The sequence below is a fragment of the Chinchilla lanigera genome, unplaced genomic scaffold (assembly GCF_000276665.1).
Source record: "Chinchilla lanigera isolate Chin_1 unplaced genomic scaffold, ChiLan1.0 scaffold00131, whole genome shotgun sequence".
NCBI lineage: Eukaryota > Metazoa > Chordata > Mammalia > Rodentia > Chinchillidae > Chinchilla > Chinchilla lanigera.
In genome coordinates this window covers 1,832,524-1,847,184 of record NW_004955532.1, presented here as the reverse complement: position 1 = coordinate 1,847,184, position 14,661 = coordinate 1,832,524, and the positions used below count along the sequence as shown (strand labels likewise).

Genomic DNA, 14,661 nt, shown 5'->3' with positions numbered 1-14,661 from the left:
CATGATGGATAGCAGTGCCCTTGGCCCCAGAAAATTTACAGTAGAAGAGCTATGACAAGCACACATAATTGGACCACCTCAAGATGATCTCTTTCGTCATAAGGAGGGAGGAGATAGTCTGTAAACAGCCAGTAATTTCATTCAGTTTTCTTTCACATTCACTCCTGCAAGCAACCATGAGGAAAAAACAAGAGCTTTTCAGATATGCTTTTCCATAGTCTCCAACACTTCAACCTGGCAAGTCTCATCCAGAGGAAGAGAAGCATCAATACTGCAGCAAACTGCCCATGCTGAGAGGTGAACAGACAACAAAGGTCTCAGATTAAGGACTGGAGTCTCTTTTCAGTTCTGTATCCCCAACCCTAGCACAATATCTGGTATATAATGGTGCTCAGTCAACGTCATAATTGTTGTAAGCATTGTCACTGGAGCAACATACAAGCAAAGAAATCACATAGTTAGTTCTGTATTTCTTTAGTAACCATCTTTTCAGAAATGGGCTATACAGCACTCTACTGATCCACTTATCCCAAACAGACAACCAATGCCCAACTAAACACACTAGAGACCAACCACATCCAGCTTTGGACTCCCCATCTGCGGTTATTACACAGGATTTGGTGCTTGTCCCTGGTTCCTGGGCATGGAGCTCCTTAAACTCTTGCAATGTCCTGAGCAGAAAGACTGACAGGTGTTGGGCATGATATGATGGCGCTTGCCTATAATCCCAGCCCTCAGAGGCTGAGGCCGGAGGATCACAAGTGAGGTCAGCTGGGCTACATAGTGAATTCAAGGCCAGCCTGAATTACATAGAAGGCCCTGTCACAAAAGAAAAAAACGAAAACAAAACAAGCCAATAACAACAAAGGAGTCTCTTTTGTTCTAACGATGTAGCTGTTCTAGCTTTAGGATGAAGACATACCAGAAAGACAAGAATCTTGATCAGAAGCTTGGAACATTTAGCCCCACACCAACAACCTCTAGAGAGAGGCAAGGAGCTGTGGGGCTGAGTAAATTATCCATGGCCGATAATTTAATGAAGACTTCCATAAAAATTTCTACACAGAGGGTTTAGAGCTTCCAAGTTGGTGAACACATCCATATGCTGGGGTGCGAGGGTACCCTAATTCTATGGAATAGAGACTTCTATACTCAGGATCTTTCTAGACCTTGCCCTCTCTGTGTGCCTCATGCTGTGTCTTTTATCTTAAAGAAGTACACATTACATGTTTGCAGCAAGTTTTATGATCTGTTCGGGTCATCTTTCATAATGTCAAGCCCCCCTCACTCTTTTTAGGGGAGTAGTACCGGGGATTGAACCTTGGACCTTCACACTGTGCTATATCTCCATGCCTTTTTAAATTTTTTTAATTTAATTTTTTATTAGTATATATTTGTTATACATAATAAATACATTCATCATGATAGTTTTTATTTTGATACAGGATCTTGCTAAATCACTAAGTTGCACAGGCTGAGCTGAAATCTGGCAATAGTTCCGTGTTAGCCTCCCAGAGTGCTGGGATCACAGGCATGCACCACCATGCCAGGTTGACCATAAGCCCTTTGGCAGGCAGGTGAATCTGGTCATCTTCTCCCAAGAAAAACTGCTATATTTATCAAATTCCCTGTACATTTCTCTCTTGACAAGGAAGCAACAACTTGTCTCCAAACATCTCCCTCGCACTTAAGCACAGCCTGAGCTGCCTGCTGGAGTCCTGTTCTAACCATGTTTCTTAGGGCTGTTACCACATTCTCTGTTCAGTGAGAGTGGTAAGATCCTAAACCTACACTTTAAAGATGAATTTGAAATTTATAGGTGTAGCATTTAAGCTAAGAAAAGACAAACATAAACACACCCATACCCCAAATTTAATATGCCCCTGCATCCCACCATCATTCCCACTACCTGACCTAAGAACTCAGATTACTGGTTTTTTGATTTTTGGTTGTGTGTATGTGTGTGTGTGTGTGCGTGTGCGTGTGCACGGAATCTAGGGCCTCATGCACACTAACCATGCACTCAATCACTGTGCTATAATTTTAGCTCTTAGATTCCTTTTACATTGTACCAACAAATATAAAAGACCTCTAGGAGAAGCCAGGCGTGGTGGTGCACACCTGTAATCCCAGCACTCGGGAGGCTGAGGCAGGAGGATCGTTGCGAGTTCGAGACCAGCCTGGGCTACAAAGTGAGCTCAAGGCCAGCCTGAGACCTCTGGAAGAGAAGAAACTGTCTTCTACTGAAAGCCAAAAGACTTTGTAAGTTAAAATATTTGTTTTCTGAGACTCAAAAAGTCAAACAAGGGAATCAGAAATACGGCAGTGTTGTGGACTATGCGTGCAGATCAGTGGTAAAGCACTTACCCAGCATGGGCAAGGGCCTAGGTTTGATCCCCTCCCCTGAGGGGGTGGGTTGGATCTTGAGATATTCCATACCATTTATGCTGTAATAAATTATCTCCTGCAAAATCTGGAAATATTCTGGTGATTAGAACATTAAGAAAAGCTGGGCATAGTGGTACATACATATCTGTAATCACAGCACTCTGAGAGGCTAAGGCAGGAGGATCATAGATTCAGCCCAAGCTGGGCAAATTAGCAAGACTCTCTCAAAATAAAAAGTGAAAAAAGGGCTGGGGACATAGCACAAAGGCTCTATACTCAATCCCAAGTACCACCAAAAAAAAGAAAAAAGATGGGAAAAAAACGGAGGAGGGGGACAGCAGAGTACAGGGTAGTTCCTTTCCTAAAACCTTTTACCCACAAATTAATGTAAGACACACCTCGAATCCTACTCAAAAGTGCTCTACCTTCTAAAAACAGACTAAAATGGACTATAAATTAAGAACATCAGGAGAAAACACAAATTACTGTTAAAGTATGCTTCCTTTTTTTTTTTGGTACCAGGAATTGAACTCAGGACCTTACGTTTGCCAGGCAGGCACTTGTGCCACTGAGCTATATCCCCGTCCCAAAGTATGCTTTCAATAGAGCTATCTTTTCTACTTCCAGATATTACATGGGGCTCAAATATAGACTTCCAAGAGAACAGTTACCAACAAGATCCAGTCATCTGTTTCAAATAAAACAGATTTTGAAGAGGTTCCATTATCAGGTCTACGGGACTCAATACCCAGAAGTCTCACAGAAAGGTGGCCTAAGTCAGGCATATTGGTGCACCCCTGCAACCCCAGCACTCATGGAGGGAGACACAGGAGGATCACAGCAAGTTCTAGGCCAGCCTGGGCTTCACTGTGAGATACTATCTCAAACAAACAACAACAAAAAAGTACATATCATATAGACAGCCAGTAAAAGTCAAGGATAGTACAAAAATTCCCTACCAGGACTCCAAAGTATTACATCCTTGATAATTTAAGGAGTTTCAACCAACTAAAAAATGAGTTTGCTCCTAGGACAGAAAGTGAATTTTACCTTATGGGTTGAGAAAGCTAACTGTGCATAAGAAAAAAGGCTGTTAAGTTAAACTGGTAATCCTGAAGTCTTGCTTTCCAGAACTATACTAAGATCTTACTTTAAAATCAGGAGCTAGCTGGGTTGTAGTTCAATAGTACAGTGCTTGCATAATATATATGAAGGCTTGGGTAGAATAGTGAGCAACCAAAAAAAAAAAAAAAAAAAGGTAGCAGTAAACCCTGAAAAAATAATCCTGGTCAAGCCCTGCAAAGACAATAGCACTTCTTAGACTACCCCTTTTCTCACCAGCTGACAGAATTAAACCTCCAAATCCCCTTAGACACTAAAGCTTGGTACCTCATTACTCCCAAAGGCCATAGGAACTTCCAGCTATCACTCTCCCAAGAGTGCAGCAAAGCCCTACTCTGCAGCAAGCATCACACCACCTAACAAGATTCAAGATCATGAGCAAAGGTAATTCAGAGTGTCTCTGCTTGATACTTAGCCAAGTTTGCTGTCCCCAAGGTCTATACAAAGGTAATAATCTCTCATAAAAGCAGCAATCCCGGGGCTGGGGATTTAGCTCAGCGGCACAGTGCCTGCCTGGCAAGCGTGAGGTCATGAGTTCGATTCCCGGTACCAGAAAAAAAAAAAAAAAAAAGCAGCAGCAATTTCTTGAAATGAGGGTAATCACCCATACTCACTAACAAAAACTTCTACTGGAAAGTCTTTGGGGTAGGAAATTTAAAAAAGAAAATATGTAAGTCAAACCCTGTCATTCTAAAAATGATTAAAATTAACTTTGTTTCTAGGTGCTCTTCCCAGGACCACTCTCTCTGGCACCAAAACCTCAGGAGTTTTGGATGTATGTTTTGTTTGCAGTACTGAGGATTGAACCCAGGTAGCACTGAGATACGTTTCCAGCTCTTTACATTATTTTACTTTGAGACAGGGTTTCACTAAGTTGCCCAGGCTAGCCTTGAACTTGCAATCCTCCTGCCTCAACCACCTGAGTAGCAGGAATTACAGGCATATGCCACCACGCCTGGCTCAGGACTCTTCTCCACCCACTGCCCCCACAAGGTTCACCCAGCCTGCTGGGTATGATGGCACACGCCTGTAAGCCCATCACTCAAGGGGTTGAGGCAAGAGGATTGCCATGAGTTCAAGGCCAACCTGAACTACACAGGGAGACCCTGTCTCAAAAAAAGATTCACCCAGCCCTAAAACCTGCCTCTTGGCTTCTTACTCATTTTTATTTTTTAAAGCTCAGCCACCTTTCTTTTAGGTTCATGTATAAATATCTTTACCAAATGCGGTGAAGACTTCTGTTTAAAAACAGCACCTTTAGGGGGGCTGGGGATTTAGCTCAGCAGCACAGCACCTGCCTAGCAAGTGCAAGGTCATGAGTTTGATTCCTGGTACTGGAAACCCGCCCCCCCCCCAAAAAAACAAAAAACCAAAAAACCAAAAAAAAAAAAACCGGGACCTTTAGGAGGAAAGAAAAGGGTGGGGTTGCTTAGCATACTCAGGTCCTGGGTTCAATATCCACCATCACAAAAACAATAAATGACAAAAGACACCAGAACCTTATGCAAGTTTAGAGATGATAGGCAAATATGATATTTTCCAATCAATATATGGTTAATCCCTCCAAAAAAGTATCTAGTCTGTAAATGTCAAAAGCACTGCAAAATTTGTACTAGCACTTTTCAATTAAAATTTATTTTTTCTAAAAAGTGTTTATCATGTCTTTATCTCACTTAGGACTATACTGTGATACTTCTCATTATGCTCGTCCACTCTCCAGTTTAACAGTGGATTTCGGTCGCTAAACTCAAAGATCTTTAGATTTTTCTTAAGGAAGGCACTTTTATTTTTTCATAACAGATGTAGGACTCAAACTATTTTTTTGTTGTTGTTTTGTTTTTTCTTTTGAGAAAATAATGAAAGGACATGATCTTATTACCCTTAGGAGATGCAGAGGGTACAGGGTCTCTGATATAATGTCACTTTCAGGAGATTTACAATAGTACAACAGGAGACCCCACAAATGCTTACTTCTTAAGAGGAAATTTCCTCCCCAAAGACCACAAAAACTGCCCATTGGCGATATGAACACTGACAGAATCAACCAAGATACTGCTTCTTCCTACTAATTCCACCTATTAATCCTACCTTTGTGATAGCAGTTAATGACACAGTACTAAAATAAACCCATAGCACAGCAGTTGCCATAGGAAATTACTTTCTATTTTTGAGATGTATTAGGAAATCTAACCCAAAAGTCCCATCATTTTTGAATAAGTAGCACAGCAAGCTTCTATACTTTACAGTACACCTAAAAATCAAGAGCAATTCTATCTGCATTCAAACACTGCAAAAACACTGCAAAAATGAGAAGATCTACAACTATGCCAAGAGCTCTGGAGGAAGTATAGTCAGCCCTCAGTGCACCCATGAATTTAACCGACCACAGACTGTTTCAGGAATGACAAAGAAAAAAAGGCCAGAGCCAGGCATAGTGATGCATGCCTACAATTTCAGCATTCAGGAGGCTGACACAGACAGGAAGATCATCAAGAGTTTGAGGCCAAGCCAGGCGTAGTGGCACATGCCTGTAATCCCAGCACTTCAGAGGCTGAGGCAGGAGGATCCTGCAAGTTCGAGACCAGCCCAGGCTACAAGGTGAGCTCAAGGTCAGCCTGAACTGCATAGTGAGACCTTGTCTCAAAAGGCAAAAAAAAAAAAAAAAAAAAAAAAAAGTTCAAGGCCGGCCTGAGCTACATAGTAAGATCTTCTCTTAAAATACAAAAACTAAAACCAAAAAAGACAAAAGAGAAAGAGAGACAGAAAGAGAAAGAGAAAGTGAAAGAAGGAAACGAAAAGGAAAAGGAAAAAGGAAAGGAAGAAAACAAGTTGATAAATATTAAGTGGAGGTCTGGGGATACAGCTCAGCAGCACAAGAGCCTGCCTAGCAAGCGCAAGGTCCTGAGTTTGATTCCCAGTACAAAAAAAAAAAAAAAAAAATTCAGTGGAGATGCAACTTTTTGAGTATTTCTGATTCACAGTTGGTTGAATCTACACTTCTAGAACCCAAAGTTTTTCAACTTTTTTCAACTTTTTACTGGAAATTATTTCAAGTTATAAAAGTTACAAGAAAAATAGTGCAAAAAAAAGAGGAAAAAAAATTACAGTACAACTCTGGCATGGTGGTGCACATTTGTAATTTCAGCACTTGGTAGGTTGAGGCAGAAGGATCACTGGGAGTTTGAGGTCTGCCTGGGCTACAAATTGAGTTCAAGGCCAGCTTGAACTGCATAGTAAAACCCTGTCTCAAAAAGACCAAAAAAATGAAAAAATAAATAAAAATAAAAGAATAACAGTACAAAGAAAGAACACTTCATCCAGATTTTTGAGACAGGGTCTCACTATATAGTTCAGGCTGGTCTTGAACTCACTATGTCACCCAGGCTGGCCTCAAACCCTCAGCAATCCTCCCGCCTCAGCCACCCAAGTTCTAGGATTACAGGTGTGTGCCACCATGCCCGGCTACCCTGTATACTTTAATATTACTCTCTTCTTCCTTTACACATCAAATAATTGTTCTAACCCGTGAGAAAGAAAACTGCATACTTTGCAGCCCTTCACTTCTAAAAATGTGTGTGTGAGGGTTGTTTCTCACATAACCACAGCAGCACCAACCTCAGTGAATTTACGACTAATAAACCATATACTACCACAATCAAGACACAGAACAATTCCATTATCCCAAAAACTCTCTTGTGCTTCCCTTCATAGTCAATTCCTTTCCCAACATTCTGGCAACCACTATCTTCTATCCCTAAAATTTTGCCTTTTCTACAATATAAGTGGAACTACAAAGTACACAGGCCTTTTTACTCATTCATTCATTCATTCATTTATTTACTGATTGACTGATTGATTGATTGTCTTTTTGAGACAGGGTATCTCTATGCAGTTCAGCTAGCTTTGAGCTCACTTCGTTGCCCAAGCTGGCCTCAAACTCGTAACGATCCTCCTGCCTCAGTCTCCTGTGTGCTGGGATTACAGCCAAGTGCTGGGATTACAGGCATGCACCACCACTCCCAGTTAGGCTTTTTAAAAAAACTGTAATCAAGCCAGACATGGTGGTGCCTGCCTAGAGTCCCAGCAACCTAGAAGGCTGAGGAAGGAGGATCGCTTCAGCCCAAGAATTTGAAGCCAACCTGGGCAACATATCAAACACACATAAAATACATTACACTGTTTTAAAGTATACAAATCAGGAGCATTAAGTACATTCATAATGCTGCATAACCATCAACACTATCTAGTTTCAGAGGATTTTTTCATCCCAAAGGAAACGCCATATTCATTAACATGTTCCTGCCAGCCTGAACTACCAGTGGTAGGTACACAACTGCCCCACTGGGTGACTTGTACCCAATGGACAGCCATGCACGTACCACCAGATGTTCAAGCTGCCTTGCAGTGAGATAGGAATTACAGCTCCGTTGTGATCACATTACGTAGTCACTCATTTCCTCATCCCTGACAACTACTAATCTGTTTTCTATCTCTGTGAATATGCCTAATTTGCTTATATGGAGTACTAAGGATTGAAACCAGGGCCTTCTTACTAAGCTATATCCCCAGCACTTTTTAAATTTTTTTTTTTGTTTTTGTTTTTGTTTTTTTTCTCCGGTACCAGGAACCGAACTCACGACCTTGCGCTTACCAGGCAGGCGCTTTTGCTGCTGAGCTAAATCCCCAACTCTACTTTTTACATTTTTTGGAGACAATTTCTTACAAAGTCACTAAGTTGCCCAGGTTGGGCTCCAATTTGCAATCTCAGCCTCCCAGAGTGTTGGGAGGCATATTCTACCACACCTGGCAGATGGGCCTATCCCGGGTATTTAATGTAAGTGGAATCATACAGTATGTGATCATCTGTGTCTAGCTTCTTCCATGTTTTCAAGGCTCATCCAAGTTGTAGCAAAGAGCAGTTATTTCATCCCTTCTTATGACAGTGTATTATAGGTTTTACGTCTGGTTTCTTTCACTCAACTTAATAACGCCTCCAAGATTCGACTATGCTGTCATGTGCTGAGTAGATTCTCCATTTTTACTGTTGAGTAGAATTCCGTAAGTAGTATGCACCGGAGTTTGTCCAGTCACCAAAGACATTACGCTCCTAATACTTTTTCCAGAAATACAATCATACAGCTCAAAATAATGTATAACAAATGAGATTATAATACATTTTGCAAATGGCAAATGAAAAACACAGATATATACAATATATGTAGGTTCACAATCCCTTACCTACAATTCCAAAATCCAAAAATCCCTTAAAGATTAAAGTTTCTGACAAATTTTTTTTTTTTTTTTTGGTCTTTTTGAAACAGGGTCTCACTATGCAGTTCAGGCTGGCCTTGAATTCACAATGATCCTTTTGCCTCAGCCTCCCAAGTGCTGGGATTACAGGCCTGCGCCACCACACCAGGTTTTGATACATTTTAATTAAAGTATTTTGAGCCAAATTTAGACCTTCACTTCACTGAATCTCATTATAGTCTTAGTCTTCTTAGAGTATTCACAGATTTTGCTGCATAAATATTATACCTGAGTACATATCTCCTAGATTTCACGTATGATATACCTACCACACTTCTACAATCAGAAAATTCTGTAAACTCATTTAAACTCACAGGTTCTTTTTTGATTTGTTTTGTTATTTTGAGACAGGGTCTCACTATGTAGTTCAGGCTGCCCTTCAACTCATTATGTAGCCCAGGCTGGCCTCAAACTTGCAGTGATCCTCCCACCTCAGCCTCCTAAGTGTTGGGTTTACAGGTGTGGACCACCATGCCCTGCTACTCACAGGTTCTTGATGAAAGAATTTACCCTATACTTAAATAGCTCTCAATGGGACACAAAATTAGTAGAGACAGTGAACAGACATTAACCTTTTCTGTTACAAAGCAACTCTATTATATCAACTAAGAGGAAGAATTCTACCCCACAACGCCAATTATGAGCAACAGCCACCCAGCATACTCAGGTCATATTCAGGTCATCAGCCAGCCCAGAATGACTACCATTTTTCATTTAAAAAAGCAAACCTAGCCAGGTGTAATGGTGCATTCCTGTAATCTCAGTACTTGGGAGGCTGAGGCAGGAGGATCGTAGTGAATTTGAGGCTAGCCAGATCTATATAGTAAGTAAAAGACCAGGCTGAACTACACAAGCAAGAGTGTTTCAAAAGGGGGGGCGGGGGGATTTAGTCCAGTGGTACAGCACCTGCCTGGCAAGGATGAGGTCTTACGTTTGATTCCTGGTACCCCCACCACCACCAAAAAAAGCCAGCCTTTCTACTAAGATTCACATATTATCTTTTTAACAAGTAAAAATTAAAGTTCTCCGAACATCTGATTATTCTAAGACACATAACTCAACATATACGTAAGACCTAAGAGCACTACTGAGAAACCTAAACTACCCTTAACTTGTTCCCGCCAGCTTGAACGACTAGTGGTACACAAATGCCTGTCCCATTGAGCAGCATGGGAGTGTCCTCTCAGGTGCTACCATCTGCCCAATGGGACAGTCTTGTTTACATAACCCCGTCACAAGCATGTCAGTGCTCTTCACCCGAGAGGAGATCACAGCTGTTTTCCACCTACATCACAGACATTTATCTATTCCAGGCACGCTGAGAGCCACTGAGTGTTAAGTACTACTGTCGTGGAGCTTTCTTTTTTGTGAGACAGAGTCTTACTATGTACTTCAGGCTGGCCTTGAACTCATGGCAATCCTCCTGCCTCACTCTGCCAAGTGCTGGGATTACAGGTGTGCACCCCGCGCCCCAGTGTGGAGCTAATTTTCTAGTGAGAATAATGAGATACACAAAACCACAAAGAAAAAAATTCAGAGTGATAGATCCAATGCCAACAAACAAAGATACGATAAAAAATAACTAAGAGGTGATTTTAGATTGGATGGAGATTAGATTTTAGATTGGGTTTAGACTGGGTAGCACGGCTTCAGAGAGGCAACACTAAAGCCAAGAACGAAACCGCAAAAGACAAGGGAAGACCAGAAGAAAGAGCAGGGCAATGGCGCTGACACAGAAAGAAGTTAGTACTGGTCCAGGTCAAAGTCAAGCCATTATGGGTATAGCATGATAGGGCAAGGACAGAGCAGTATGGCAGAGGTCAGACAGCCGCCACAGGCCACCGCAGGCAGGGCTTTGTAAATCAGAACAAGGAGTTCCAAGTGAAGTCAAAGGCCAGAGGGTTTTTGGCATGGGGGTAACATGATCTGACTGATACTTTCAAAAATTGCTTCTACTTCTCACATAGAGATGTAGTATCAGTAACACAGACATGGGGGCTGGGGATTTAGCTCAGGGGCAAAAAGCGCCTGCCTGGCAAGCTCAAGGTCATGAGTTCGGTTCCCGGTACCGGAGAAAAGCCAAAAAAAAAAAAAAAATAATAGTAACACAGACATGGTAATCTGACCTTTTTTAAAAAAAATACATGTGCATATGTACATAAAATACACTATTACTCCATATAGTAAAATGTGGGGTTTTCAAAAATCACACTGCCCTAAGTGATGTCACATGTACATCAATATCTTTGGCCTGCCAATTATGATTCTTTTGTGTGTATGTGTGTCTTTTTGAGACAGGGTTATGCATTTCAGGCTGGCCTTGAACTCACTTTGTAGCCCAGGCTGGTCTTGAACTCTCAACGATCCTCCTGCCTCAGCCTCCCAAGTGCTGGGATTACAGGTGTGTGCCACCACGCCTGGCCTGCCAGTTATGATTCTGATAGATACTACAGTCAACAATTTCTTTTATTTTTTATTTTTTTTACAGTCAAAAATTTGGACCCCATAGATTAATGTAAATATTACTGTCCTAACATATCTGACAATTTAAATAGAAAGTAAATAAATAATGCTGAGCAGGGTGGCACACTCCTATAATCTCAGCACCTAGGAGGCTGAGGAAGGAGGACTGCCAGAGTTCAAGGCCAGTCGAGGCTACATAGTGAGTTTAAGACTAGCCCGAATTATACAGCAAGACCCTGATTCGAAAGAAAGAAAGAAAGAAAGGAGTACTAAAGAAACTGAAAAATTTCAACTGCTGCTACTTAAACATTAAGACACCTCTTTTTCTTAAATATATCAATACTTAGTGAAAGTACAGTTCATAACCCAAGACAAACAATAGTGAGGTTTACACTACTGTGTAGTGTAAATATATCAATACTTAGTGAAATGTATCAATATATCAATACTTAGTGAAAGTACAGTTCATAACCCAAGACAAACAAAAGTAAGGTTTACAAGAGCAATATAACTACATTTAGTCATGCTTCTACAAATTCAGGGTTGATGATTTCAAAGCAAAGAAATAAATGGCTTTCTTCGGGACTTAACACAAATACTGTATTTTCTCAAGCATAAACTTTGTTTCTGTGGATGATTTTCCTCTAGAGAACTCATTTGAAGAATTATCTAATTAATGAAAAAATTCTAACTATGGTAAACTGTTTAAAAGTGAACAATAAGCCAGGCATGGTGGAGCACATATGTAATTCCAGCACTTGTGAGGCTGACACAGGAGGATTACCACAAGCTTGAGGCCAGCCTGAGCTACATAGTGAGTTTAACACTAGCCTGGACTTGCCTCAGCCTCCCGAGTGGTGGGATTATAGATGTGCACCACCATGCCCAGCATTGCAGGACTCTATTCTTAAGAGTAAGGCTGAAAATTCAAGAAATGGTAATTTGTATAATTTCTCTGTAAAGTCGTAACTTTTACTTTGAAGCAAGAGAATGTAAAGTTTTATATATAGCGAGTTTGTTAAATCCTACTGGGGTTAAATCTAAGCATTCCACCATTATGAAGAATATAAATAGAAAATTAGATAATTTATGATATAAAATATATTCAGGGACAGATGCTACAACACTTATTCTGTATTTCAACAGGCATTCAGGAGAAACGGAACATGCACTCTGACTGCATGTGTGAACAAAAGTCCACAAAGAACCACACCTGTGACTAAAGCTGGTTATTATCTGCAGGTACCAACTGGAGGTTTCTAGAAATCTTAATTGCATTTCTTAAAAAATGTTTTTGAGTAGCATACAGTGCTGAGATCTGCCAAAGACCCTTCCTAACCCAAAGCCACATACCTGTAAAGAAACTCACCTGTGTTATACTCCTTCAACTGCAACTCCTTTACAGGCAATCCATTAGCAGTCCGAAAGGCATTAAGAATCTGTAAGAACATGGTGTTTACACTAACGACACAAATCATAGTCAAACACTATTATATTTTCCCTAGTGGTTTCTTTTTTTCTTTTTTTTTTTTTTGGTTTTTCTCCGGTACCAGGAACCGAACTCACGACCTTGAGCTTGCCAGGCAGGCGCTTTGCCGCTGAGCTAAATCCCCAGCCCCTCCCTAGTGGTTTTATTCTATATAATTTCAAAATATGATCATTTTATAAAGGCAAAATTTAAGTCATGCTTATTAAAAAATTCCTAAGTAAATAAGAAAGGAGTAAGAGTGTAACCTTCAAGAACTCAAGCTTTGAAATCAAACTATCTGAATTCCAAGCTCTGCTCTTCACTTGTTTAACCTTTTAGTGTCCAGTTTCTTACCTCTTAACATAAAAAGATGCACTAAGCTCAGTCCAGGGCTATGGCACGTGAACTCACTCTGAAGGGTTCTTCTCTATCTTTAAATGAATTATTCTCTCGCTGCCTTAAGGCCTGGGCTCAAAGGCAATGCCTTTCCTAACTGCTCAATCTAAAACAGTCCTAATCCCAGTGACATTCTAGCTGTACTTTAGTCTTCCTCAAAAAATTTATCACTTAAAAAAAAAGGAAAAAATTTATCACTGTGTTATATATCTTTTGCTTGCTTTTTTATTATCCATGGAGGCAGTAACTTTATAATATCCACTGACACACAATATAAGCTGAAAATCTCTAATCTAAAAATCTGGAATCCAAAATGCTCAAAAGGTTTCAGATTTTCAAATATTTTGAATTTCGTATTACCAGATTAGAGACACTCAACTAGAAAACTTTGCACAAATATTTCAAAGTCTGAAAGACTTCTTGCCCCAGTCATTTCAAGTAAGCAATCCTCCACCTTACAGGTTGGCATACCTGGTGTGAATGGATTAAGAGTACCTACTCATAAGATAGTATAATTGAATGAACTAACGCTTAGAAGCATTACACAATGCCTGGCACACAGTAAGCACATTAGCTCTTGTTACAACATTTTGATCAATTCTTCCATAAATTCTGCCATAATTTAGTCAACCAATCCTTTGAATTGAACAGTTAGCTCTCAATTTGCAGTACTGTAAATGAACTGCATCTTTTTTAAAATTTTTAAAAAAATTTTTTTTGAGATAGGGTCTCACTATGCAGTTCAGGCCAGCCCTGAGCTCACTTTCTAGCCCACGCTGGTCTCGAACTGGCAACAATCCTCCTGCCTCAGCCTCCTGAGTGCTGGGATTACAGGCGTGTGTCACCACATCTGGCTTGCATCTTATGTATGAACTCCTGAAATAATATTCCCTATAACACAATAACCAGGTTTGAAGTCAGCAATCAGTTCTCACAATGTTTTCTACAAATCTCACCTCAATGAATACAAGTGTAACTGGTAAAATCTGAATAAGCTTAATGGATTATATCAAAGTCAATTTCCAACTGGGAGTGGTGGTGCACACTTGTAATCCCAGCACTTGGGAGGCTGAGGAAGGAGTATCATTGCGAGTTCACTAGGCTACAAAGTGCATTCAAGGCCAGCCTGAACTGCACAGTGAGACCCTGACTCAAAAAGACAAAACAAAAACAAAGTCAAGTCGGGTGTGGTGACACACGCCTGTAATCCCAGCACTCAGGAGGCTGAGGCAGGAGGATCACTGTAAGTTGGAGACCAGCCTGGGATACAAAGTGAACTCAAGACCAGCCTGAACTGCACAGTGAGACCCTGTCTCAAAAAGACAAAAACAAAAACAAAGTCAACTTCTAGTGTAGATATTGTACTATAGTTACACAAGAGATTTATTCTGAGAGAGGCTGAGTGAAGAATATCCCCAAACACTTCCTTACACCTTCTTGTGAATCTGTAATTTTTCAAAACAACAACTTTTAAAAATATTTTTAATTGACAGAAACAGAGACAGAATACATCT

General features: G+C 40.5%; 1 protein-coding gene across 3 annotated transcripts in view; it reads right to left on the bottom strand.

Moving 5' to 3' along the window:
• Rbm6 (RNA binding motif protein 6) overlaps positions 1 to 14,661 on the bottom strand; it is a 102,758-nt gene that overhangs the window by 67,367 nt on the left and 20,730 nt on the right. For all 3 annotated transcript variants that reach the window (XM_013507616.1, XM_005410236.2, XM_013507617.1), the window contains one exon: positions 12,653 to 12,722. In XM_013507616.1, coding sequence (XP_013363070.1) covers positions 12,653 to 12,722 — 70 coding nt within the window. The remainder of the gene's footprint in view (positions 1 to 12,652; positions 12,723 to 14,661) is intronic.